This window comes from Vidua macroura, chromosome 5 (assembly GCF_024509145.1).
Source record: "Vidua macroura isolate BioBank_ID:100142 chromosome 5, ASM2450914v1, whole genome shotgun sequence".
Classification (NCBI taxonomy): Eukaryota; Metazoa; Chordata; class Aves; order Passeriformes; family Viduidae; genus Vidua; species Vidua macroura.
The window spans coordinates 30,659,858-30,683,438 of NC_071575.1; the positions used below are offsets into that span (position 1 = coordinate 30,659,858).

Below are 23,581 nucleotides of genomic sequence, written 5' to 3' on the forward strand. Positions count from 1 at the left end.
TCATGTTTTCCGACTCCTCTCATGTAGCACAGCAATGTATGTCATAAGGGGATGTGTGCACTGTGGTCTGGTTTTGATACCAGTGAGATTTTGTATTGCAGTCCTGGCTCTTCTGTTTCAAATGGCAAAGGGAAAGCTGTACCACCAGGAAAACTATATAAAATACTGTTTGTGGATATTTAATTTCAGGTTTATGAAGCAGAAAAAACCCCAAATCCAAACAATCACATGCCAAACCAGCACAATTGATCTGTTACTGCTGGGATCAGTTCTTTTTTTGTTGTTGTTATGTAAACTGCATGATAGCCTGGCTTTCCAACGGTGGGAAAATCTCCTGAGAAGAAACATGTCCCTCGCTTCCTCTGGGAATGCTCAGTACCCTGGAGATTCTTCTTGCTTGACATTTTGTTTCTCAAGTGACTGCTGGACCTTTGCTCAGATGAATTAAGTCATTTTTCTTTCCCTGGCTACAAGAAGTACATGTAATTATGTAATTGTAAGGCTTTAGGCTAAACTGGTTTATGACAGTGGACATGCAGGGGGTTGTCCTCCCAGAGCTTTTCTAAGCCATACTGAGCTGGGCTGTGTTACTTTGGCCATGTTTTGTTGGCAGGTAGCACAGCAAGCTCAGGAAATCCCTGTTCAGTGGTGGGCCATTGCCCCTCCCTGCTCTCATACATTTTCCCACATGAAATTTGGGGACCTACATACTTGAGTGCAAACTAGGGTGTACTTCTTATGTTTTTTGAGCCAGAAACAAACCCTATTTATAAAATTAAAACAGATATTTGTTCTATCTTCTGGAAATACAGCAGAGTTAGTGTGAATAAAGATTGTAAAATATGATGAGGTTGCATCTGGAAAACTTGAAATCTTCCACAAAACACCAGATTCAGATTATGCTCAGATTATGTCAGAAGAAATCACAAATTTTAGTTAACCTGAAGCTTTTCTTTGCATCTGATTGTGTTTTCAGATATGTGCTGCTCACATTCACAGCATTTGGAAGGCACTTTGCAGGTTCACAGGCAGGACATATCTAATAAATGCACACAAGTGATCCAAACAGTCTACTTAAATTTATTTTCATTGTACAGTGTTCGTATCTGGCGTTTCAAACAGCACCAGTCTACCCTGCAGTGTCTGGAGGTCTGTCTCCAAAAGGAGACAATTCTCTCAAAACCAACACTGAACCGTGAGATACTATGTTAGGGAACATCAAATCTTGTTTTCTTACTGGATTTTTTTCATTATTAAGTGAGGTTTTGATGCTACATAATCTTCCTCTCCTATTTTTTGCCAGAAAACTATGGAACAAAAGTTGCCTGCTGCCATATGGAAAGGGCAGCTAGAACCTTACTGCTGTTTCCTTTTCCATCAGAGGTTGCACTGAAATGTCTAAACAAAGATATTTGTGGTTGTATGGAAGTTTAGGATTAAAGAGCTCCCTGGGGCTGGAAGGCACACACCCACGCTGCCTGGGAAGAGCTGCTACAGGATTAGGAAAACTCCCCTGCTAGACAGATTTATGCTCTGGAGATCCTGCCACTTTTCCCTTTCATTGCTCTTCCTGCCTGGACTCCTTAAGTAGATATTTAACTGTAGAATCCTTAAGAATTCTCCTAATTTGAAGGGGACTTCACACAAGTGTACAGGGGTTGCTGAACTGTTTAGGATTTCAGATGTGGTCAGGAGTTTTACAGAATCACAGAATGTTTTGGGTTAGAAGGGACCTCACAGCTCATCCAGTTCCATTCCGCTGCCTTGGGCAGGGACATATTCCACTAGATCAGGTTGCTGAGATTCCCATCCAGCCTGGCCTTGAACACTTTTTATCTCAGTGGGTAACAGCATCCCCAGTGTTTTAATTTTGTTCTATTTATTCATATTAGCAGACAGAACTCTATAATTCACAATTTATTAGGTATCTATGTCTTAGCAAGTGATTCCCAAAAGAACATCTGAAATCCAGCACTTGCAGATCTCCCCTTCAGAAGCCTTTGACCTGAAATAAACCAAAACCACATTTACTTCACCAGAAAGAATAGTACATCAACGAAGAAATGTTTTTAAAACTGTGACCAGCTGACATTCACTTCTGCTTTCCTTAAAAACCATCCATCCCTTGACTTCTTCAGAGCATTCCCACATTAGCCTGGTTCCCTAGAGGGGCTGTCCTCTCATCTCTTGGATGACAAATTCCTTCAAGTCTGCTGTCTCTCATATCCCTGTTTTCCATCTTGCCTGGTCATTGTCTCATTATAACACTCCATGTGTGCTAGAGATGGCTTGTCCTACCATTCTAGGGTTTTATTCTTCCTTTTGCCCAGCAGCTCTTTGTTGAGCTGGTTCAATGGAGTGGCCCAGCCAAATTGTTTCAGCATTCACGCTCCTCTGTTTACCACAGAGAATCCATGTAGTCAGTGCTCAGAGTGTGTGCAAGGCCCTCACATGCCACAATCAGTGGCTTAGCAGGAGGAAAAGCAAAAGCCAAGGAATGGAAGCAGGAATCTGGTTTGCCTCTGACAGCCCCTTGAACTGTGCTCTGGCAGCTCCGAGGGAGCCTTCCCTGGGGGCACATCAGGCACATGTGCTTTGGGGAGCAAGAGGATCCAGGGCTGATCCTCGCTGCTGCTGCTGCTGGGAGTTCGCATGGTCACGGCGTGTGACCCAGCTGGGAGCAAGTCCCTGCCTGGCTGAAGGGGCTGCACGTAGCTCTGTGCTGGCTGCTGATTTCCATGACCGAATTCCATGTCCTGCACGGCATGTACAGCTCCCCTGCGGAATCATCCATGGCTGGAGAGCTCCACAGGGACACAAATGGGCACTGAGAGTAAGTGCTACCCTTTAAAAGCTCACATCTCTGAGTGAAACCATGTGGCAAGCTCTCTGTGTCTTTGCTAATGAACATTTCACCCCTTGAAAGGTATTTTTACCCTCTTCTGTGTGCAGTGCTGATGCGTCCGTATTTGTGGCAATTTTACCAAGCTGAAATTCCACAGCCTCTTGATGATTTCAGGTACCAAATTATTGTGGGCAATTTTTTCAAAGGGAGGTCTGGAATCTCTTACTACTAAGAGATTCCCCTTTTCACAACAGGAACAAAACATCAACAAACTTTAGATATATATTTGCACACAAACATTTGTACATGCACACATTTTTCCTCTGCAGTTTATTTCCCCAGTGACATACTCCAAATGACATTCCCAAAGTACCCATATGAAATGCCTGGAAATCCTAATGGGGGGTAAGAGTTCCTAGCCTTTTTCCACCACTGCATGCAAATATAAGTCAAGTTGAAAATTGCCAAGAGGAAAGTGACCATGAGAAACTCACTGAGACACTTGACAGAAATCTAAACCAACACACTGGAAAGAGTTACAAACAAAAAGTGGTCTCAAAACCAGCGCTCCTCCTGTGACATCATGTCACATTAATCACTGCTAGGTTGACCTAATAAGGATGAAAACTCCCACTTCAGAGCCTGCTCTCCCAAACAAAAAAATGCATTTTCTGCTGTGTTGGACCTTCCTTAATGTCTGCCAGAAGAGATGGAGCTGGAAGCTTTGCTCAGATGTCAGTGTAGTTAGCTGAGGCCCAGGGTGGGAAAGAAGTCCATCTTAGCAAGGGTCTTTTCTCCCTAAAGCACAATGGAGTCTCTGACAATGAGGATTCATTTTATATATTTTTATATAAATATATATATAAATATATATATATATAATGGAATCTTTTGGCTAGAAAACCAAAGTAAAAATAACTTGGAGAATCCCTACTGTCAAATCTGGCAGTGCTTCTTTAAATATATAAATGTATATATATATATATAAAGGTAAACAAGCTTTTCTCCTTTGATTTGATAATGTGCCCAAGGAGAACTTAAGTTGAAGTATTTTACTGATAAATTAATAGTTCTGTGCTTGAAGTAGAATAGGAAAGAATGTATTGATATTCACAGATGCATGGTTTTGGAAAGACTAAGGAGTTATCACCACTTGCTGGCTGAATGATCTGCAGTGGATTGCAAACACTGTGCAAGGTGTGACTACTTACTTAAAATAATATTTCTGTTTTGTGGATACCACTAAGAGTCTCTCAGTGAGCAAGTGCTCAGATGTTGGCATCTGAAATTACAAAGATATGATTGATTACGTGTTTCCATGCTAAATTATTGTGCTTGTACGTGTCTTGTGCATGATTTCAGATTAAATATCGCTACCTGTAAAGTCTCTAGCACCTCTGTTTTGAAGACTGTTCCACCTACCATTCAGTACATGGTCAAGAAATCTTTATTTCAGTCTTCTGAACTTCTTATTTCTCTAGTTTTGTGCCTTTCCTCTTGTAATTTATATGGCTGAATTAGAACTCATTGCCTGCTGCTTTTTACCTTTAACCAGAGTATTGAATTGATATTTGAACAGATTATTGTCCCTTAAAGAAAACACCCATGACTGATAACACCATACTTGCTGCTAATATAAACTGAAGGATATTCACATCTTTAAACTTAGGTTAAATTTAATATTTTATGGAGCACATTCAGTCTTGTGTTCCATTTTTCATGTGGATGTTGACAGTATAAAGGAGCTGACTATAAGGAAAGCTTCAGTCCAGAAATTTTATTACTCTCTTAATTTAACACAAAATATTTAAAGAATGCAGCGAGATTTTGTATATGGAAAAAAATAGCACATGCCAAACAATTTAGTCTGATCAGCCAAGAATAGTATCTGTTTATAATATGATTTAAAACACCAGCTAAAGCTGAGCAGACAACATTTATTAGTACTTGATATATTTTTGAAAAGCTGTGAGACAAAAAGCTGACCACCCAAGGGGAAAACAATTGTCACTTGCTCTTGCTCAAGCTCAGCAGAGTTTCTTTCAGTTTTGCTTCATGTCCTGCCCTTGACTGAATTTGGAAACTGTGACAGTCAGCAGAAGCAGCCCCTTTCTGACAAACCAACACAGATGACCCAGAATGAAAGACCTAACATCAAAAAACATACCCTGAAGGATAACAAGGCTGGGCCATGGGAGGATACAATCAATTTTCATTACTATTGTGGTTACAAAAGAAAAAAAAAGCACTTGAGGAAAGCAGTCATGTTCCCTGGATGAGGAAGATGTTGAGCCCCCAAACCACAATAGCCCTTTGCAGTCACTCCAGTGCCATTCCTCAGTTTTATGATCTTTGTAGTAGACCTCAGACCATAAAATCAAGAAATATAATTTCACTTTGGTCCACACAAAAGCTGGCTTTCTCCTCCTTGCTACTAAGCCAAAATTTAACAACAGCAGGAATCCAAGTAAACTCCTGTAACAATGTGATACCCTAATTTTTACAAATTGTCCCCAGGGACAATTGTCAATACTGTTTGATGAATCCATAATTAGCATTGAAACGCATTTGTCAAAATAAATCAACCATTTGGGGATGCCTAACTCTGCTGGGGTTTCTGTTCTCCCATGTTTGTTTGTTTCCTCTGTGGGAGATTAATTTAAGACTCAGAGGAAAGCTTTCTCTTGACCAAAATTCATTAAACTCTCCCTATCCATAAATTTGGAGTGCAGCAGGGACCATTAGATCATCCCATGTGACATACTGAGCAATAGAGGCCATGACATCATGCACAGCTACTCCTGCACTGGGCCCAGAAAGGTGTGCAGAGATTAACATACATCCTCCAGAAAATTACAGCATGTTTGTGCTGGGAGTGGTGTCTTCAGATAGATCAACTCTTCCTCAGGGTACAAAAAAAAGGTGTTAAACTTTTGTTAAAGGTGAAGAGGGAATCCAACATGGGTTTTTTGCCTCTTTGAATTTTTAATAAACTAAGTGTTAAAATAATTGTTAGCAATAACTAAAGTATGGACTATATTTTCCTTAAATGGATGTTTTTTGTCTTCCTTGCATTGAAGTGTGTCTTGATGATCCTAGAACATTCCTTTCTCTGCTAGCTAATAACTCATCAGTGTTCTGAGAGTCCTCAGCCAGAAACCCCTGAATACTTAGTGTTTTTAAATATTTCTTTTACTGTTTTACTATTTCTTTGACTGTGAGTGCCTCAATCCCAGTGGCTGCTCCTCTTGAACAGCATTGATCTTGTCTCTGCAGGCTAAATTTCTCTTCAGCATCCAATAAGGGAATATGGGAACGTATTTTATCTTTACTGTCCAGTTATCACATGAAAAATCTCCTTCTTTTTTTTTTTTTTCAAAGAATTCTTAAGGGAAAATAGAAAACACAATTCAGGGAGATAGGGCAGAGAAGCATTATGAATATGCTAAGGGTATTAGAAATTCTTGTCTGTCATCTTATATTAGTCTGGATGTCATGTAAACACAAATATAGGGAAAAAATATTTTCATATAAGCATGTGGGAGAAAAAGTTAACTCTCACCTGGCTATTCAAGGAACCCCCACCAGTGCATTGAAAACACCAGGCCCAGCAGAGATTCTATTTTGTGAAAATAATGAAAGCTTTGTTCATTTCATCATGTAATATCTAATGTTTTTTCTCCTGTCAGAGCTCCTTTCTGGTCTTGGACTAACTACTTTTGCAGCTTGCAGCGAAAAACATTTGCTAATAATAACCACGGGAGTGCTTGGAAACTGGTTTCAAAAAATGTCCTCAGTCTCTAGTTTGTGAAGAAAAAAAAGATGTGGAGAATTAACCATCTTTTTTATTTTCAATCAGAAAAAATAGTGTGTCCATGCTGCTATCCAGATTGCAAAGTAAAAGCATGATTCCTGAACTTTATAAAGTGTAGATAAAGGCTCAGACTTCTATGAAATTAATTCACGATGGCTGTGAGGCAAAACCTCTAAAATGACCCTTTGTCCTGGAGTGACACATGGCTTGAGGGCAAAGGGCTATGGCACACATGAGGTGTTAACTAAATCTGAATGTTCCTCTGGCTCTCACTTTACAATGTCCTGAGTACCCCAGAAAGCCCAGAAGGAAGAAGGGTAACCCTTCTGTGGAGAGAGCCAGGCAGTTGTATAGGCTAGGGCAGATCGCTGTGGGACAATGTGCTCATGAAGACATGCTCAAGGGGCAGAACTGTTTTACAAGGCCAGAATTGTTTTACAAGGCCAGAGTGATGCCAGGGGTAGCAGAGAGGTTCAAAGTGTGGCTTGCAGCAGGGCCTTGCCAGTGCTGAGCTCCAGCTTCTGTCCCTGGCTCATACCAGATTTTGCAAAAGAGAGCGTAAGGAGTCCTGAAGGTGACTAAGGAGTCCTGAAGGTGACAGCCATAGAATCAGCTGCCAACAGGGCAAGTTTCCTCCAAATCCTATTACTCAGATCTTGGCTTCAACCCTGGAGCATTAATCTTTATATCCCTGTAAGCACTGTCTGTGTTTGTTTGCTCTGTGTCCCCACCACGGCAATTCTGAATCTTCTGGGTGTCCCAAACAAGTACAAAGGCTCTCACTGCCATTTTTCTGTTTAAAACAGAGAAGCTCCTTAGGTGAAAGCCAGGAAGAAAAAAGAAAGTGCAATCCCAGACATGATGCCTGCCCTGGAAGGACTTTAAAATTACTTTTCTAAGCTTAAAAAACAGTTTTGCTCTTCTGGTAGGCTGCACAAAGAGCCAAAGCATATTAAATACACAGAATAAGTGATGTCAAATAATGCAGTTCTAGTTACACCATGTTGCAGAGGGATGGGAATGGTAGGGACACAAATAAGTGTGAAGGGATGATGTTGATACCTTATTGAATCTAATTTACTAAATTATTATCAATGAGATGCACGGTTAACTGCTAACATGGACTGTCAGCATTATTTGGTAGAAATCTCATCATCATCCTTGACTTGTCAGTCTGTGTTACAAGCAGAAGGCTTCAAATTTAAAATAAAGCCCCTTTCTGACAAAGTTGCCAGGGAGAATAAATAATTAAATGTATTGAGCTGTGGTGCTGCCAGCTGATCCCCTCTCAGCAGGCTAAGCTGGGTCTGAAATCTGTCCTTTCAGTGAGGAAAGCAGCTCCCGGGCCAAAGACCTCCCTCCTGCTTTCCACCACTGGCTGCCTCTGTCCCTGACCTCTTCCAAGACTGCAAAACTTGCTCAGGAAAGGGGCTTTGAACTGAAGGATTTTCTGCACGGAACAGGAGCACAGCATATATGAACATAACATTCATGGCACAAAGCTGTGCCTTGTTTATCTGTTCAGCTTCCTGGCATATGACTGAGGTGTCTTAGTGTTACCTCAAAATACCAGTATCCCTGCAGTAGTGTTCCAAGAAACAGAGTGTATTAGATGTGAAGCAGGGAGAGCTGTGAAGATGAAATAAAATTTGGAAGGAGAAAATGAGAAAATTATTCTGGGGAAAAAAAAAGCTCATTTGAAATACTGAGAGAATAATGAGGTAATATAGGTAACATAAAATTATTATTCAAAAGGACCATGGAAAAGGCTGGGATACAGGAAGGACCAAGAGTATAGAGGAATGAATGAAGAATACAAAGGGATAAAAATGAAAGAAATAGGGGAAAATCAGAGATGGGAGAAATAATTATTTGTTGAGGGTTAGGATTTTTCCTTTTGTTTCTTTCTCTCATGGAATTTTGTCCCACTTGTGGCTAAGAGATAATAACAACCAGTACTTAAGAGAGGCAAAAAAGGCAGGGGAAGCATGCAGCTGGCTACTCTTACCTGGGAGGTTTTCTCTTTGGAAGGGCAAAGATGCCATGAGATTTTGGCTGGGTGGCGAGGGGCTGGGCTAGGCTCCTCTCACTCTTGGCATTGGAGTAGGCACAGCTGGTCTGCAGTCGCTGCCCAGAGGATTTGCTGCCATGATGGAGCTTTTGTCCATCCTTTGCGTATCCTACTGTGGGTGAGCCTTTGCTCATAAGACCAGTTGTTGGATTGGGACAATATTAACATCCAATCTGACTGGAATGGACCCTTACCATCTATTTGGGTGCTCAGGGAAGAAACCCAGGACGCCAACCCTCTTCCCCTTCTCGGCTGCATGCGGCAGCTGCTACAGGAGGAGCCTGGCTGCCACTGCCCAGTCCCACTGCTTTCTCCTCTACACTCTAACCCAGCACCCCCTGCCTGCCATGACACCTGCTACAGCTGTAGAGTTTCTGATACGTTTCCTTGGCTACTCTGGTGTCTGCTCATCCCTGCTGTCCCAGCCACTGCTCCGCGGTTCCTGCTACGGCCCATTTCTGCCACCCAGCCTGCCTGCCATTACCACGTGAGGGAGATGCAGCCGAGCCCGCGCCAGAGCGCCGCCTGCAGGCAAGGGGGAATCATCGTGCCCACCCTGCCCAGCCGGGAACCAGCAGCACGCCTGCTGGCCGTGACTGGAACTGCACCAAGGGGAAAGCGCTGTGGCCGAGAGATGGCTGCGGGGGGTTCCTGGTTCTGTGTGCGTTCCTGCCATTGTTGTTGTTTGTTTGCCTTGTTATACACACTAGTGAAGAACTGTTACTCCTTTTCACGTATCTTTGCCTGAAAACCTCTTAATTTCAAAGTTGTAATAATTCAGAGGGAAAGGGGTCATATTTTTTTCCATTCCAAGGGAGGTTCCCACCTTCCTTGGCAGACACCTGTCTTTCAAACCAAGACATTGTAACTTTTTTTATTATTATTTTGTATAAAATCTGCTTTTGCACAGCATCTGACTTAACCATGTATCCAATAGAGAGCCCCAGAGAAGTTCACAGTCCTGGAGTTCAGAGACAAACTGTATGTACTTCACTCTGACTCTTCTTGGAAGTTGCAGTTGATCATTGTTTGGACACACAAGGGACAGATTAATTTCTCCAGATGTTCACCATCCACCCTTCCACAACATTAATGGGCAGGCCAGGGAATGAATGCTTTCAGCAGAAACTTCAATTTCCTGTGCTGATTCAGATGAAGTATTTTGTCAGAGGTTTTGTTCTGAAGAGCATCTGTTCCAAATGCAGGGAGTCTACACCTCAGAGCAATGCCCCTCCATGCCATCATCCAACACCTTGAGAAGCCTGAAACCATCCATCCAACAATTGCTGATGAGCTACTTCCTAAGAGAATGAGAATCCAGCTTTGACTTTTGACTGTTTGACCTTAGAGTAAAAAGCAAACATTTAAATGTTTGAGTGGCTTGGAGGGTCAGAACAAGGATAATACTTGTCTCGAGCCACAGACGTAAGACAATTTCTGCAAGAGATTTGAACAGGAACTTGTCCATAGTTATGCTTACTTACACGGGAACAAAACATGTATCAATTTAGGCTACCAAATGTGACAGAATTAGTTGTCTTACTTTTATGTATTCCTGTAGAAAAACTTGTGATGACATTTTTGGGAAGGCCCCAGGTAACAAATGCCCATTTTAATTCGAAGAGGAAAGCTTTTTCCCACCAATTCTCAATGCCAGATTATATAAAAACACAGGTGAGACACTGCTAAAACCCCAGGAATTCAGCAGCAGCATCCAAGTCCTCCTGAAAAGCATTCAGACAGTTTTGAAAATACTATGTCTAATATTATTGGCAGGCTTCCCTCTCATTCCCATTCATGAGTTCCCACTGGCAAAAAATAACCTTCTTCTGGAGGATGCAGACTTAATCCTATGAAAAATAAGTGAAACAAGTTCACGTGTTTCCTTCCATATATGAATCTATCAGAGAAAGCAAAACAGGATTTGGTCTTCCGTCATGAAGAGAATGTAAAGAGGCATCTGCTTTTTCCAGCTTGAATAATTTCAATGAAACAGATGCCCAGGTGGCAGCCAGGAGGACTGGGATTTCTTAGCTTGGCTTACAGCTAATCTAAGATGTGTGTTGTTCTGCAGCCAAGTATCTCACCCTGAGAAGAAGAGCAGCACTCCATCATTTTACTGGTTTTTCTGCCTGGGGTGACACCAGCTTTCCTGTGGGATGGACAGGTTGCTCCACCTGACCTGAATTTGCTCTCAAAATGCCCTTGCCACAAACCAACAAAAAAGAAAAAGCCTGGGAAACCAAAGGTGAAATGGTGGCTCTTCTCCAATGAAATCCTTGATATATTTAGTTACTCCCTTTAAGAGTACAAGGAATTCACACAAAAAGATCAATATCCAAATGTCATGCACAAAATCTGTGGGAGCTGTTGAATACAGAAGTTTTGTGAAGCACTCACTTGCATAGGAAAGCCTCACATTTTGTGACAGCCAGCAGAAGATAAGAAAGAGACCCTTGATAGGAAAAATACAATTTAAAAAATCAGCATGCCATTAAAACAAGTATAAATACACATTATATTACATGAGTGAAGTGTGTTTTCTTTAGTGTATGTGCCATTTTTTATTAATTCATACACTAAGTGCTAAGGTGTTTTCTAATGCCATTAGGTGGTGCTTTCAGTAAGTAATGGAATAAATAGCTCTTGCACGGTTCTTTTCTGCATTGTGTTCTTGTTTTCTTAAGTAAAAAGAAATTGAAGCAAAACACCACAGGTGCCTCCTCCTTCCGAAGCCCAGTGCCCTAGCACAAAGCTGTGCATCACGTTTCTGAGGCACTCTGGCTCCCCTCAGGTGTGATAAACTGCACTTTGGGCACAATGAGCGACGAGTTGGTTCTCCGCATGGAGTTGCTCCTCCGAATGGAGTTGTTTCTCCTCATGGAGTTGCGTTTCCTCAAGGAGTTTTGGTGGGACAGCTCGCTCTTCTGCAGGGTCTGGATGAGGATGGAAGGCTTCTCATCGAGCTCCCGGGCACTGCAGCGCGGCGCAGCCACTTTGATGGTGTTGCCAAACTTGGAGTAGTCAACAGCGTACACACCTTCCTCCTCGGTGACAATGGGCACGAAGCGGTGACCCCACAGGATCTCCTCTGCCACGTAGGATGTTCTCGCCTGTGTCGTGATGCCCGTGGTTTCTACGACCCCTTCCAGTATCACGATGAGCTCCAGGTCCTGGAGCGCCAGGTCGGAAGCAGAGATATCATAAAGAGGACTCCGCTTGTCAATGACATGACAAATGATCAAGGGAGCCACCAGGAAAATGTTGTTGCTTTCAATGGGGTTATCCACGGGGATATCCACTTGGTGAATGGGTATGACTTCTCCTTCAGGGGTCATGGTCTTCCTCACGACCTGGATTCTCACTGAGGCACTGATAATCATGCTCTTCCTCAGGTCCCCCACCCGGAACATGAAGCAGAGCTTGCCGTTGCGGACAGCGATGACTGCCTGCCGGCTGAAGATCAGCGTCTCGGCCCGCCGGTGAGCCTGTGCCGTCTTCATGAATATGCAGCCCAGCATGACGGCATTGATGATCAGCCCCACAATGTTCTGCAGGATCAGGACCGTGATGGCCAGGGGACACTCCTCTGTCATCATCCTGCCCCCAAAGCCAATGGTCACCTGGACTTCGATGGAGAAGAGGAAAGCGGAGGTGAAAGACCTGTAAGGGAAGATTGCACCCAGTTAACTCTCAGGACACTGAGCACAGACTGAGAAGCTGTTAACATGCACTTCCAGAAACAAACTTAAGGACCTGTTTGTATGGCTCTAGTACACATAACCCTTCTGTCAACACCAGCCAAAGCATTGCATGCTTGGTGGCTGGTGTAGTGTCTAATGGTGGCAGGGAAGACCTCAGAGCCTGATCTCAAAGACCATCTAGGTGACCCGGAGCAGCTCAGGGAATCTCTGTCCAGGAGCACAGGCTGCCCACTGGCTTAGTGAACAGATCTGGAACAGCTAGGCTTTCCACCTTCTCTATCCCATGAAGCCCTTGGTGGAGAGAGGTGGTTTTGGCAAGCATGGGCAATCAGCTGGCACACTGAGATCTTTCCACCAGCCTGTTCAGGGAAAGGAAACAGGGAAGACTGCAGCACTTCACTCATGTCACATGAATCGTGACCCAGAATTTCCTGGCGGGGGGAAAAGGGGCTTTCCCAGATTTGTGCCACTTCCCAAACCCTTTCTCGCCTCGTGAATGAGCAGGATGAGGCTGCAGAAAGAGGCCAGTGGCCCCCAGGTGCCCCCTGCACAACCTGGCAGCAGGACAGTGCTGTGACCCAGGGCTTGGGTTCAGCTCACTGCCAGGGCAAGACCAGCAGGAAAATTTCAACACAGAAGTGGGATGTAGAAGTGTGGGTTAAGTTAAATACCCTAAAATGCTATGGTGCTGGACATGAGCAAATGCTGTCCACAAACTTCCCAAAATACATTATTTATAGTAGCCACAAAGTCAAATCCCCTGTATATATCCGGGTCCTTAACTTCCTTTTATATTTATTTATTTCTTTATTCCTTCCAGATACATTGTTCCAGTGCAATCCAATAAATCTGAAGCATCCCAGTGCTTAACAGGGTAATACCAGTGGAAAATATATCCTGCCCATGAAGATGGGTCTAAGTAATTAATTGGGTTAGCTTTGCTTTTCAATTAACCTGCTTTTAAATACTTTTTTTTTTCTTTTCTAGCCATATTTTCACTGGGGTATTGAGGACACATTTAAATAGCATAGGCAATATCAAGGATAATTTTCTGTGCAATGAGAAAATCTATCTTTGAGAAAACCAACCAGTCTCTGTGCAGGTATCTTTGAAATAACTTTCTTATTTTGCCTTTTCTATTCTCTTAATCATTAACAAATTCCTTTGTATTGAGGGAGTTTATTTTATATTTCACTCTGAAGAAATCAGGGACAAAGGAGTTACTTAATAGAATCTATGGAATGATTTCTTATAATCATGAATAGTCAGTTACATGCAGAATGAAGCTTCTGGATTCAATTTCAGTCAGCTTAATTCAGCTTAAAACTCTGTCCAGTAAGTAGTCTGACTTCCTTTAGCAATACCCTTCTTTAAAAAAAAGGAAAAAAATCCACCTTTTTAACAGTGGAAGTAAGTGGAAGAGCAAATTTGGAAAGCATTTTAACCATGTGAAATGGGAGCGAGAAAGTGCAAATCACACTGTTCCCAGGTCCTTCCCCTCAGAGCTGTGTAGCAGCTTTCCTTTCTGGATGTTTGCTTTCTGTGTCAAAGAGATGTGATGCTTAGACATTTCTGCACTACTCTGTAAAATGAAAGGGCTGTGCAAGCTCTAGGCATTGGTTAAAATTTCCAAAGCCAGGTTTTCCTGTAAATATGTAATGGCACCTACCCAACAAGCTGTCCTGAAATATCTGTGGGTCTAAACCTCGTGGAGTAGGCTAAAAATTTTTTGTCATGATTTTGGCATTCCAATACTAAAGGTATTTTACACCCCAAAACTTGCTATTCTTAAAGACGTCAGCAATCACATCATTACTTCATGACTTTGACCAAAGTGGTAGCCGGAAAGGAAAAGATTTCCCATGGCTTGGACATGGGCACTGGAGCAGCTGTTGCCTGGACATCCTGTGAGGGAGGGGTGTGTATTCTTTGGCATGGGCTAAACCTGAAATGATATTGATTCATACATTTTGCTTCCTAGCAGGCATCCTGGAAGAGCCACAGGCAGCTATGGGGAGGGAACAGGGGGAGAGTCCTGGCTGTGGATGTACCTGGCCCCAGTGGCATGAAGCCCTTGGTCCCCAGCTCAGGGTGACACAGCAGCCATGCTGAGGGAGCCACCAGCCACGCACAGGGATGTTCCCTCAGCTGACCCTGCAGAGCTTCAGGGTTGTAGCTGTTCACTAATTCCGGCTGGACAGATCCCACAGATCCCAGAAATGCTGGGGGTAACGCTCCTGTGGATGCAAGCTGGGTCATGACATCTCATTTCAGAGGAAACTGCTTGTGGCCAGACATCAGAAAAGAAACAAGAGGGCAATCCCTGCTCCAATTCCCCCCAGCCTGGTGAAGGGTAGCTTGGAAAAATCCCCTCTTCTTTTACCTTAGAAAATCCCTATTTAGCAAAAAAACTGTCAAAACAAAGGGAGAATTAAATCTCTGCTTCCTCATAAGCCAGATACAAAGGCCCTTCAGACTTGGTGAGGTACCTCAAAACTTTGTGTGAGAAAGGAGAAAAGGGAAGTGGATTCACTGATATGTCAGAGCACCCTGCAGCCCCCAGACCCTCACAGCACTGCAATGTGTAGAGGCAGATGACCTGGGGCAGCCTGGTGGTACAGAACCAGGACTTTTCTATCTAAAAAACTAGTGCTAAAAAAGCAGATTTAATTGATGAGATCCTGAAGTGATCGTATGGCTTTCCCCACCTGTAATTCACAGTCTTCTCTTCCATGTATGTTTGTGTCAGCTTATCAGTGCCCTGACAATTGTCATGGCTTTGGGGACAGAGAGTAAAATACTTCAACAGGCGATATTTAATCCAGTCATCCCTTAAGCTTTCACTGTCTGACACAAATGCACAGTGCAGAAAGCATTCCTCTGCCCAGCTGCTGGCCTATGGCTTCACCAAGGTATTTTGAAGCCCCGCATATTTAACACTCTCAGGAGAGTCATCTTGAAACACACTTAGTTTTGTCCTAAGTGACACATTTCCTGGCACCTCTGACTGGTGCCCTGCCTGACACCCAGGGCTGGTTCCCTGCCTCTCAGGCATCGCTCTGGAGGGAGCACCTCTGGCCAGCGTGGCGCTGGGGATGCTCCCACTGCAGTAGACAACGTTACAATACATATAACACATACCCACTCTTGCAGCAGGCTCTTATCTCGACAGGCAATCGAGTTACCCACAGAGTGTGGAGACACATGAAAAGCAGCAGGTCTCCCTCTCTTTCAGATCCTGTAAGGAATCAAAGACATCTACAGTACAGTATTTTCCAAGCCCGGGAGGCTTGCTGAATTTATGCAATCTAGAGGAAAACACTGCACTTTTCAACTGTCTCAACCAAACCCAACGGTTCATGTAAACCAAAAGCTGCACTTCAGACAACTCCAGGACAGCTGGCAGCTCTGTCCCCACCCTTCCTTCATCCCACCAAACTCTACTTTACCTGACACATGTCACGCATGGCGTCCACTTCGTGCTGTTTGAAGGGTTTTCCGTGCTCGGGTCCATGTCGCCATGGGCAAAAGCCACCAGCCACCACATCATGGCAAATAGCAGCCAGCTGCACAAGAAGGACATGGTAAAGATGACCAGAGTGTGACGCCACTTCAGGTCCACCAGGGTGGTGAAGATGTCCTGCAGGAATCGCCCCTGCTCACGGATGTTCTTGTGAGCCAGGTTGCAGGCGCCGTTCTTGGCAATGAAGCGGGCTTTGCGCGGGTGGTCGCGGATGCGTGGCTTGCGCAGGTTCTCGGCAGCGATCCGTGCCAGCACATACTCTTCAGGGATGATACTCTTGCGAGCCAACATCTTCTTGCCACCATAGTCCACTCAGCAAGATGCAAAATGGGGGGTGGTCCCTCTAGCAAGTATCTGCAGGGCTTGCTTTACCCTGCAAAAAAGAGTGAACCTGGTCAGAGTTGTCAGCTGCGCAAGAAGCCCCGACTAGGTACCCCCTGCCAAACCCCACTACATTAAATGCTGGTTCTACAGTGCCGTCTGTCTCTCAGACCGTCATTTTTATATGAGCAGTTGGTATCAGCTCGTAGCAGAAATGAAAGATGCTATTTGGAGACTCCTTGCAGGAAGGAAGGCTGCACAGCAGTCTCACAAAGTCGGTGTAAAGTACCGTGACAGACACCAGCTCGGTTCCTCAGGCTGTTTCTACGGGAGACAGAACACGAAGCACTAAGTTATTCGCATCCTTCAGGACCTGAAGAATCAGACGTCTGTGGTTAGAGCCGAAGTTAGTCTGCGGAGACGCGTGGAGACTCCCTCCTTACGGCTGCAGCCCCGCAGCGCATCCAGCAGCCTGTCGGGAGCCCCTGCCTCGTCCCCCGAGACCATCACAAGAAGGAGCTGAGCTGGAGGTGCGGCAGGCAGGGAGCGGGACTCCTCGGAGCAGGCGGTCGCATTTTCCCTCGCAGCTCTCCTTCCCTTCCGGGATCAGGCGGGGAAACCCTCCCTTTATTCCCAAACTTTGTCCCCAAACGGGTGACAGAACAGACCCACGGAAAGCCCGGCTCCCCGGCGGCTGGCCCGTCCCACCGGGGGAGGGCAGGGCTGTCTGACCCTCCAATGCCTCGCAGGGTCCCCCCAGCCCCCGGCCCCGCCGCCACTCACGGCAGAACGGGGCGGGACGCGACCGGGGCGGGCGGAACGGGCTGGGGCTCGGGGGGATGCGCAAGGGGCCGGGCGGGGCTCGGAGCGGGTGGTCGGGATGCGGAGCACGGGAGCACAAGCTCCCTGCGCTGCGCCTGTGGACGATGGGTTGAGGGGGTTTTAGGCAAGTTCCAGCCCATTTAACAGCAGGACGAGGTGCTAACGCTGCTGGTCTGTGCCATTTCACTAGTTACACAAAGGTGCGCTCGTGCCTGCTTCCCCTGGCAAGCCACGAGTTGCGGCCTTCCTAACTTTATCTTCCCTCGAATCTAGCTGAGACAGAGGAAGCGAGGCTCGTGCGTAAGTGTTTGGGGGACCAAAGCCAGAATCTCATGACCTTTGCAGCTTCGGACAAACTTAATTACCTGTCTCTGCAAGAAAGGAAGAAAGACATTTCTTTTAACGGGTCACAGCTCTTGATGAGCCGGGTTAGGCCCGTTGTAATGTTCAGCTGGGAAATGGCCACTGGCAAATGGGGATTTGTATTTGGGATGGGTGTAGGAGGAATTGTGTACAACGACAACCTCTTCCCCACCTCCCCAGTGAAATCCCTGAAGTTCTTTCTCTTTCCCATTGGTTGAGGTTAATAGTTTTGGCCGTTGTGTTTAATGGAAACTTGCATTCTTGGAAATTGCAGCTTTTTTTTTTTTTTTTTTTTTTTTTTTTTTTTTTTTTTTTTTTTTTTTTTGTCCTGAAGTCTTAAGAGTTTGTAATGGGAAGAATAAACAGTACATCAACTTTATGAAAATATCTAAATTCAGATTTTAATGAAGCAAAATGCAGAGAATGTGTCAGATTAACTCCCTCGTATCCAAGGAGTGTGAGAGAGAGTGTGTGTGTGTGTGTGTGTGTGTGTGCGGTAGGGAGGTTCCAAACTTTTCTGTGTATCATTCAAGTGAATCACCTCTAGGGTATAAAATTTCTACAGAACAAAATACCTCACTCCCCTCTGTAAACTAGGGAAAAACTCGACAGGCCTGCTGCAATCAGGAAGGTTTTAAGCATATTCAGGCTTGGAAAAACTGAGAAGGCACATTTGACAGGCAGCGTAATCCTCAGCTTGCAGATATCCACCCTGCTGAACACATGCACATGCTCAACTTTAAATAGATGAGTGGTTCCTGGAAACTTCTCCAGCACTGGCCTTTGCTAATACCACATACCCAGTAGCCAGAGGAGAGACAGATCCAAAGCCCCAGTCATATTAGGCAATTAGCTAAATATTTATGTGTGAAATTAACTTTAGGCAGATGGGAAGATGAAAAATCAGGGTCTAAGCCAAATGCCTTCACATTCTTACCAGACTCTGAGTACAAACACATAAAATTACTTGGGTGGGTATCTGCAGGGTCAGCATTGTTGGTGTGTGGCACTTCATGGGCTGGGCTTGGAGAACTTGGGAAATTATCCTTCTACAAATGAGGTAGCAGAGACAGCTCTGGAGTGGCTGACTCATTTGTTTCATGCAGCCCCAAAACTGCATCTCACTTGGATGTAACTATTGGAAATAAGTGCTTTAATACCAGTTCCCTTTCCTTTTTTCCCTTTTTCCCTTTTCCTTATTCTCTTCCTCTGCCCTTCTCCCATTTAGCTCCTCTGAAGTATTTGTTCTGTTCTAGGGCTAGAAACAAGATTAGTGTTCCCCAGTACAGCTGCTAGGTGCAACTCAAAACATAACTGTCTGGGAACTGCTTGCAACACTTCCCACCCCTCACTTCTTCATGAGATCTTGAATTGTATGACTTTGCTTCTGACACAAATTAGCTCCTGCCACATGCCCAAGTGCAGAGTTTGCTCTGAAGTTCTTGAAATCCACAGCTTTATAATCGGGGACACAGAAACACTAAGAAATGTTGCTTTATTTACTCGCCACTTCAAAGCATAAACCCACGTGTGTGGCTGTTTTCAGCCTCATCCCTTCTCACTCAGTCCCTCAAGCTGCTGCTGCTCCCCACCCCATCTCTGCGGGTAGCGAGTGCAACTGTGTGACACACAGTTAGTGTGTGGATTAGCAGCTAGTTTAGATCAAGCCCATCTTTGCGGGCAAGTGGGAGCAAGGAGCAACATTCCTCGAGCGACTCAAGTGGAACAGAAACTGCTGCCAGCACTGGCACTGTTAGGAGTTCCCTGTGAGCTCTCAGTCCTATGTGTTTCCTGCTAACCTGCTGGAGGTTTCCTCCCCCTTAACTGGGCACCATGCAGAGGCTGGAATTCTTGTAGCTGAGATAGGAAAGGATCCATCAAACACATGCAAATAGTCCTGTCACAGCCCCAGTGTGGCTGAACAAAAGTAACTGATCCTTTCACCCACCATCACACATTGCAGAAAAAGTGCTCACAAAATCCCATCTCTTTCTCTCTGCTTGTTCAATACTGGAAGAGATGCCTTCCTCCTCACTTCTGCTGGAGATGAGTTTTGAGGAAGCCTGCTGGGCCATGACCACAGGGATGTGAGGATCAGGAGCTCCAGCCATGATTCTGAGGACAGCATCCATTTCCCCAAGTTCCAGTCTATGAATATGCTCTGGAGAGTGACAGCTACTAAAACCCTTCCCCTCTGACCTTTTAAAGACTTGCATGGTTGCCATATGCACACTTCAGTCTGAGATTTAAGTAATAGCTGGGAAAATCTCCTAAAACGTCTCCTAACCCATTTGGTAAGGAGCAGAGTGTCTGAAGTGTTGTGAACACAGCCTTTTCAGGAAAAAAAATGACCAGAATTGATGGCAGTTTTAGGTCCACTTTTCTTATGGCCCTTAATGTGCCTCCGTGCTGTTTCATTCTCCTCCACCCACAAGCATTACTGATATTATGGTAAATATCACTTTACAATTATGCCTATCTAAAAAACAGGATTAAATAATGTGCTTAGACATGAATCTGAAATTTCCACATTATAGCCCTGTCCAGCCCTTTCAGAAAATCCTGCTTTGTAGTAAGTTTTGTTTGAAATTCTAATCTTAGGTTAGAGATAGGATGACTTTGCAGGCGTCCAGAGAGGTCATGCACTTAGAGCGAGGCTTCCACAGAGACATAAAGCTGATAAGCCATATTCGGATAGCGTGGGTGAACTCTTCCCTACATGAGCTGGCAGGACATCCATCAAACATGAAAGAACAGAAACTGCAAACTAAGGGCATCTCTTACCCTGAACCAGCTCTTCCTCCTGCCCCTCCCTCCTCTATTTCATGCAAGAGCAGCAGGACAAAAATAGTTTTTATCATCAGAATACATGTAACTAATGCCCCTCGTCCAATATAAGTTGTATAGTGAAGTTTGTTCATTACATGCCTTTTCCTGGAATTTATCCTAAGGCTCTGGGAAGAGCAACTCCAGTTTGGGACTGTCTCCTTGCCTCCCCTTGCCATAATTTATGGGAAGGCTGTAAATCAGTTTCTAGGTGGGTTGAACATGGTTACAATGAGTCTCTAGCTGTGTTCCTAGAGTGTGATGTCCCTTAGGTGCTTCCCCTCCCTGGTTTACTGATTTTTCCAGGGTTAAATTAAGATTATGCCATTGACAGAAGGGAGATGCCATGTTTCACCTTCAGATCTTATCACACAATATCTGGCAACTCCAAGCCCTCAAATCTCAGGTAGTCTGGTGGGACCTGAAGAAATAGATGGCCCCAAATCTGAATGATTCAGCCATTAAAATCTGCAGTACTCAGAGATTCTTAGGCTCCCACCTTCCTGCCTCTGATGGAGAAGTCTAATGGTCATATTGCTGAAAGAGTAAGGGCCTAATGTGGCTGGTGGAATAAAAACACATATAAGCATTAAAGATGGAAGAATATGCTGCCTTGGGGCGTCTGTAGCTGTGATCCTGAAGGGTGGAGGTTCTGGACCATGTCATTTACACAAAGCTGCATTAGTTCCTTAGTTACATGGTTAAATATTTTACTGCACATTGAAATGATATTTATGGATATAGCCCAAAAATCCTGAAATAAAGGAAGAGTTAAGAAATGTCATGGGAATAGCTGTGAGGAACTCTTCTGGACAGACCTCGCTGGGACTGTTCATTACTTACTTATACCTTTAATCCAAAGATTGTATAACCATGCAACATATTTATGCATAACACAAACTAATATACATACATGGGAATGAATTACAGTCGCCACTGAAATGTGCAGTGTGCTGGATGCTGTATTATTATATAACAGCTCATGAGATGAAAATCCCTGTGTTCCGTGAAAATGAAAGGAGGCATCTTTCATGTGATGAATGACAATTACACCTAGTAGAAACCAATTAAAATATATTTTAAATAACTGCTTGGTTATAGTGTTCAGAATGTGGTTTATTATATTAGAGAAATGAGCAGCCCCTGCCAGGAATGTCTGCTCTGTTTCCATGGGTAGTATCTAGCAGCAGACAAATGCTATCAACAGTGAATAATTAATAGTAATTGTAGTAAATAGATTTTCTAAAAATCTCTCCTCTTGACAGATTACACTTGGAAGCTTCTTGGCTTCATTCAAGCCAACACTTTAAGCTGTGCTGCCAAAACAAAACAGCATCAGCAAGTTGCTAATTTGTACGAGTCAGCGAACTTCTGCCTCATGACAATTTTTTTCATCATCTGAATACCTGATAGTCTTTCCCCACAGTTCTGCACAGAGGTCAATTCTAGTGGAGAAAAAACAGAGCAGTAAAAAACCAATGTGGAAACGATTGGGATGTTTGCATGGCAACGAATAATTTGATTTACAGTTTTGTTTTCAGACTTTTCTTAGTAGTCTCTTAGTTTTGCCTCTGAAAGGATTTCGTTTCCAAAGAAACTGAGGAGTTCTTCACATGCCACCATGGAATTCATATCAGAGAATTTACATAACATATTCTGATTTTAAATAAGGCTGTCAAAAGATGCTACTTGAGGATACAAATATGCTGAGTTAATTTTTGCTCTTAATCACATTTAGTGGGAAAATCATTACTCCAGAGAGGTTTTTACAAGTGGCATTGTAGTTTTAGTGGATATTTTAGAGTTGATTTTGACTAGCAGTATCACACTGGGGACACGGGGTTACAGTGCTTCCAATGGGAACATACTCCAACTTCTGACTCTAGATAATGGAAACATGATAATGAAGACATGGCCCCTGTCAACAGCTTTTTTTATAAAGGTAGCTGTTGACTCAAGTGTGTTATATCTCTTTTTTTTTTTTTAATAAAATACCTACAAGCATTTATGTAAAATGTTTGTGTGAGGTTTCCTTCAGCTTTTCATTATGCATTAACAAAATTGCCTTTGAATCTATTGACATCTTTACACTATAAAGCACAACAGTCCATTGCTTTGCGAAGCAAAAAGAACACAATCAATTAAATGAAACAACTTATTGTACAAGGAGTTTTTAGTACTTGACCACAGTTGAAATTATATTTCTATTTTAAGAAAACACAATTCAATATTATTGCTTTTTGCATAGGTTTTATATATAATGAGATGCAAACTTTGGGCTATGTTCCTGTTGGTACTGAGTTCCATGGAGGTGTATGAATTTATAGCAGAGCTGTTCTGCTATAACAAACCTAAGAGAGGCTTGTCCAAGTGCTTGAGAAGTGTTGGAGAATATATTCTTTCAGCTGCATGATACAGTTGGGAAAAGCAGGCACACTCCTGCAAATAAAGAGCCTTTTCAGGTCTGCAGTGAGACTGGAACTTATAAACACTTGAGATACCTCTTGTACATATCACTTGGCCTGACAAAGCAGAGATCTCTACCTGCAGACTTTGCCTTGCTTATGCCCCTGGCTTAACAGAGCTATCCCAAACTGCTCAGGGGAAGTTCCAGTGTTTGCTAGCACAATTAAGTTTGGGCTGAGTAGAGGTTTTATGGGATATTTCTAGTTCAGAAGAAACAGGGATGAGCTGTTATGAGCTGTGATGAGTTTGATGAAAGGCCACATACAGGAAGGGAGCAGAGCCAGCCCTTAGACCTTAGACCTGGCTCAAGGAGTGGGAAAGATAACCATGGGTTGTAAGCCAAAGGTTAAGAAACACTGTTGTGGCTCCACAAGCAGTTGCACAACCAATTTCTATACTTAAAGGGGACCTGCAGGAAAGATGGGAAGGGACTCTGTGAGGGAGTGCGGTGGTAGGAGGAGGGGGAATGGCTTCAAATTGGAAGAGCGTAGGTTTATATTGGATAGTGGAAAGAAATTCTTCCCTGTAAGGGTGGAGAGGCCCTGGCACAGGTTGCCCAGAGCAGCTGTGGCTGCCCCATCCCTGGCAGTGTCCAAGGCCAGGCTGGATGGGGCTCAGAGCGACCTGGGATAGTGGAAGGTGTCCCTGCCCATTGCATGGGGTGGATCAAGAGAAGCTTTAAGGTTCCTCCCAGCGCAAACCATTCTGTGATTCTATGATTGGCAACAGCTTTGCTGTTTCTCTCCGAGGAACAGTTAACAGAAAAATAGTGCAGATGGAATGAGAAATATTATTTAGAATCTATCACAGAGATGTCTTTCCCCTG

The 23,581-nt window shown here is 43.9% G+C and overlaps 1 protein-coding gene and 1 long non-coding RNA gene across 2 annotated transcripts; both read right to left on the minus strand.

Annotated features, from left to right (window-relative positions):
• Positions 1 to 1,919: 1,919 nt before the first annotated feature.
• LOC128808097 (uncharacterized) lies at positions 1,920 to 9,186 on the minus strand. The gene is made up of 3 exons (XR_008437370.1): positions 9,085 to 9,186; positions 8,668 to 8,854; positions 1,920 to 2,005 (listed from the first exon to the last, which is right to left on the minus strand). It is a non-coding gene; the product is annotated as an uncharacterized LOC128808097 (long non-coding RNA).
• Positions 9,187 to 9,589: 403 nt separating this feature from the next.
• Positions 9,590 to 16,876, minus strand: KCNJ8 (potassium inwardly rectifying channel subfamily J member 8). The gene is made up of 3 exons (XM_053978683.1): positions 16,652 to 16,876; positions 15,884 to 16,330; positions 9,590 to 12,393 (listed from the first exon to the last, which is right to left on the minus strand). The coding sequence occupies exons 2-3, from the start codon at positions 16,246 to 16,248 to the stop codon at positions 11,493 to 11,495; spliced, it is 1,266 nt and encodes a 421-aa protein (XP_053834658.1). The 5' UTR covers positions 16,249 to 16,330; positions 16,652 to 16,876; the 3' UTR covers positions 9,590 to 11,492.
• Between the last annotated feature and the right edge of the window lie 6,705 nt (positions 16,877 to 23,581).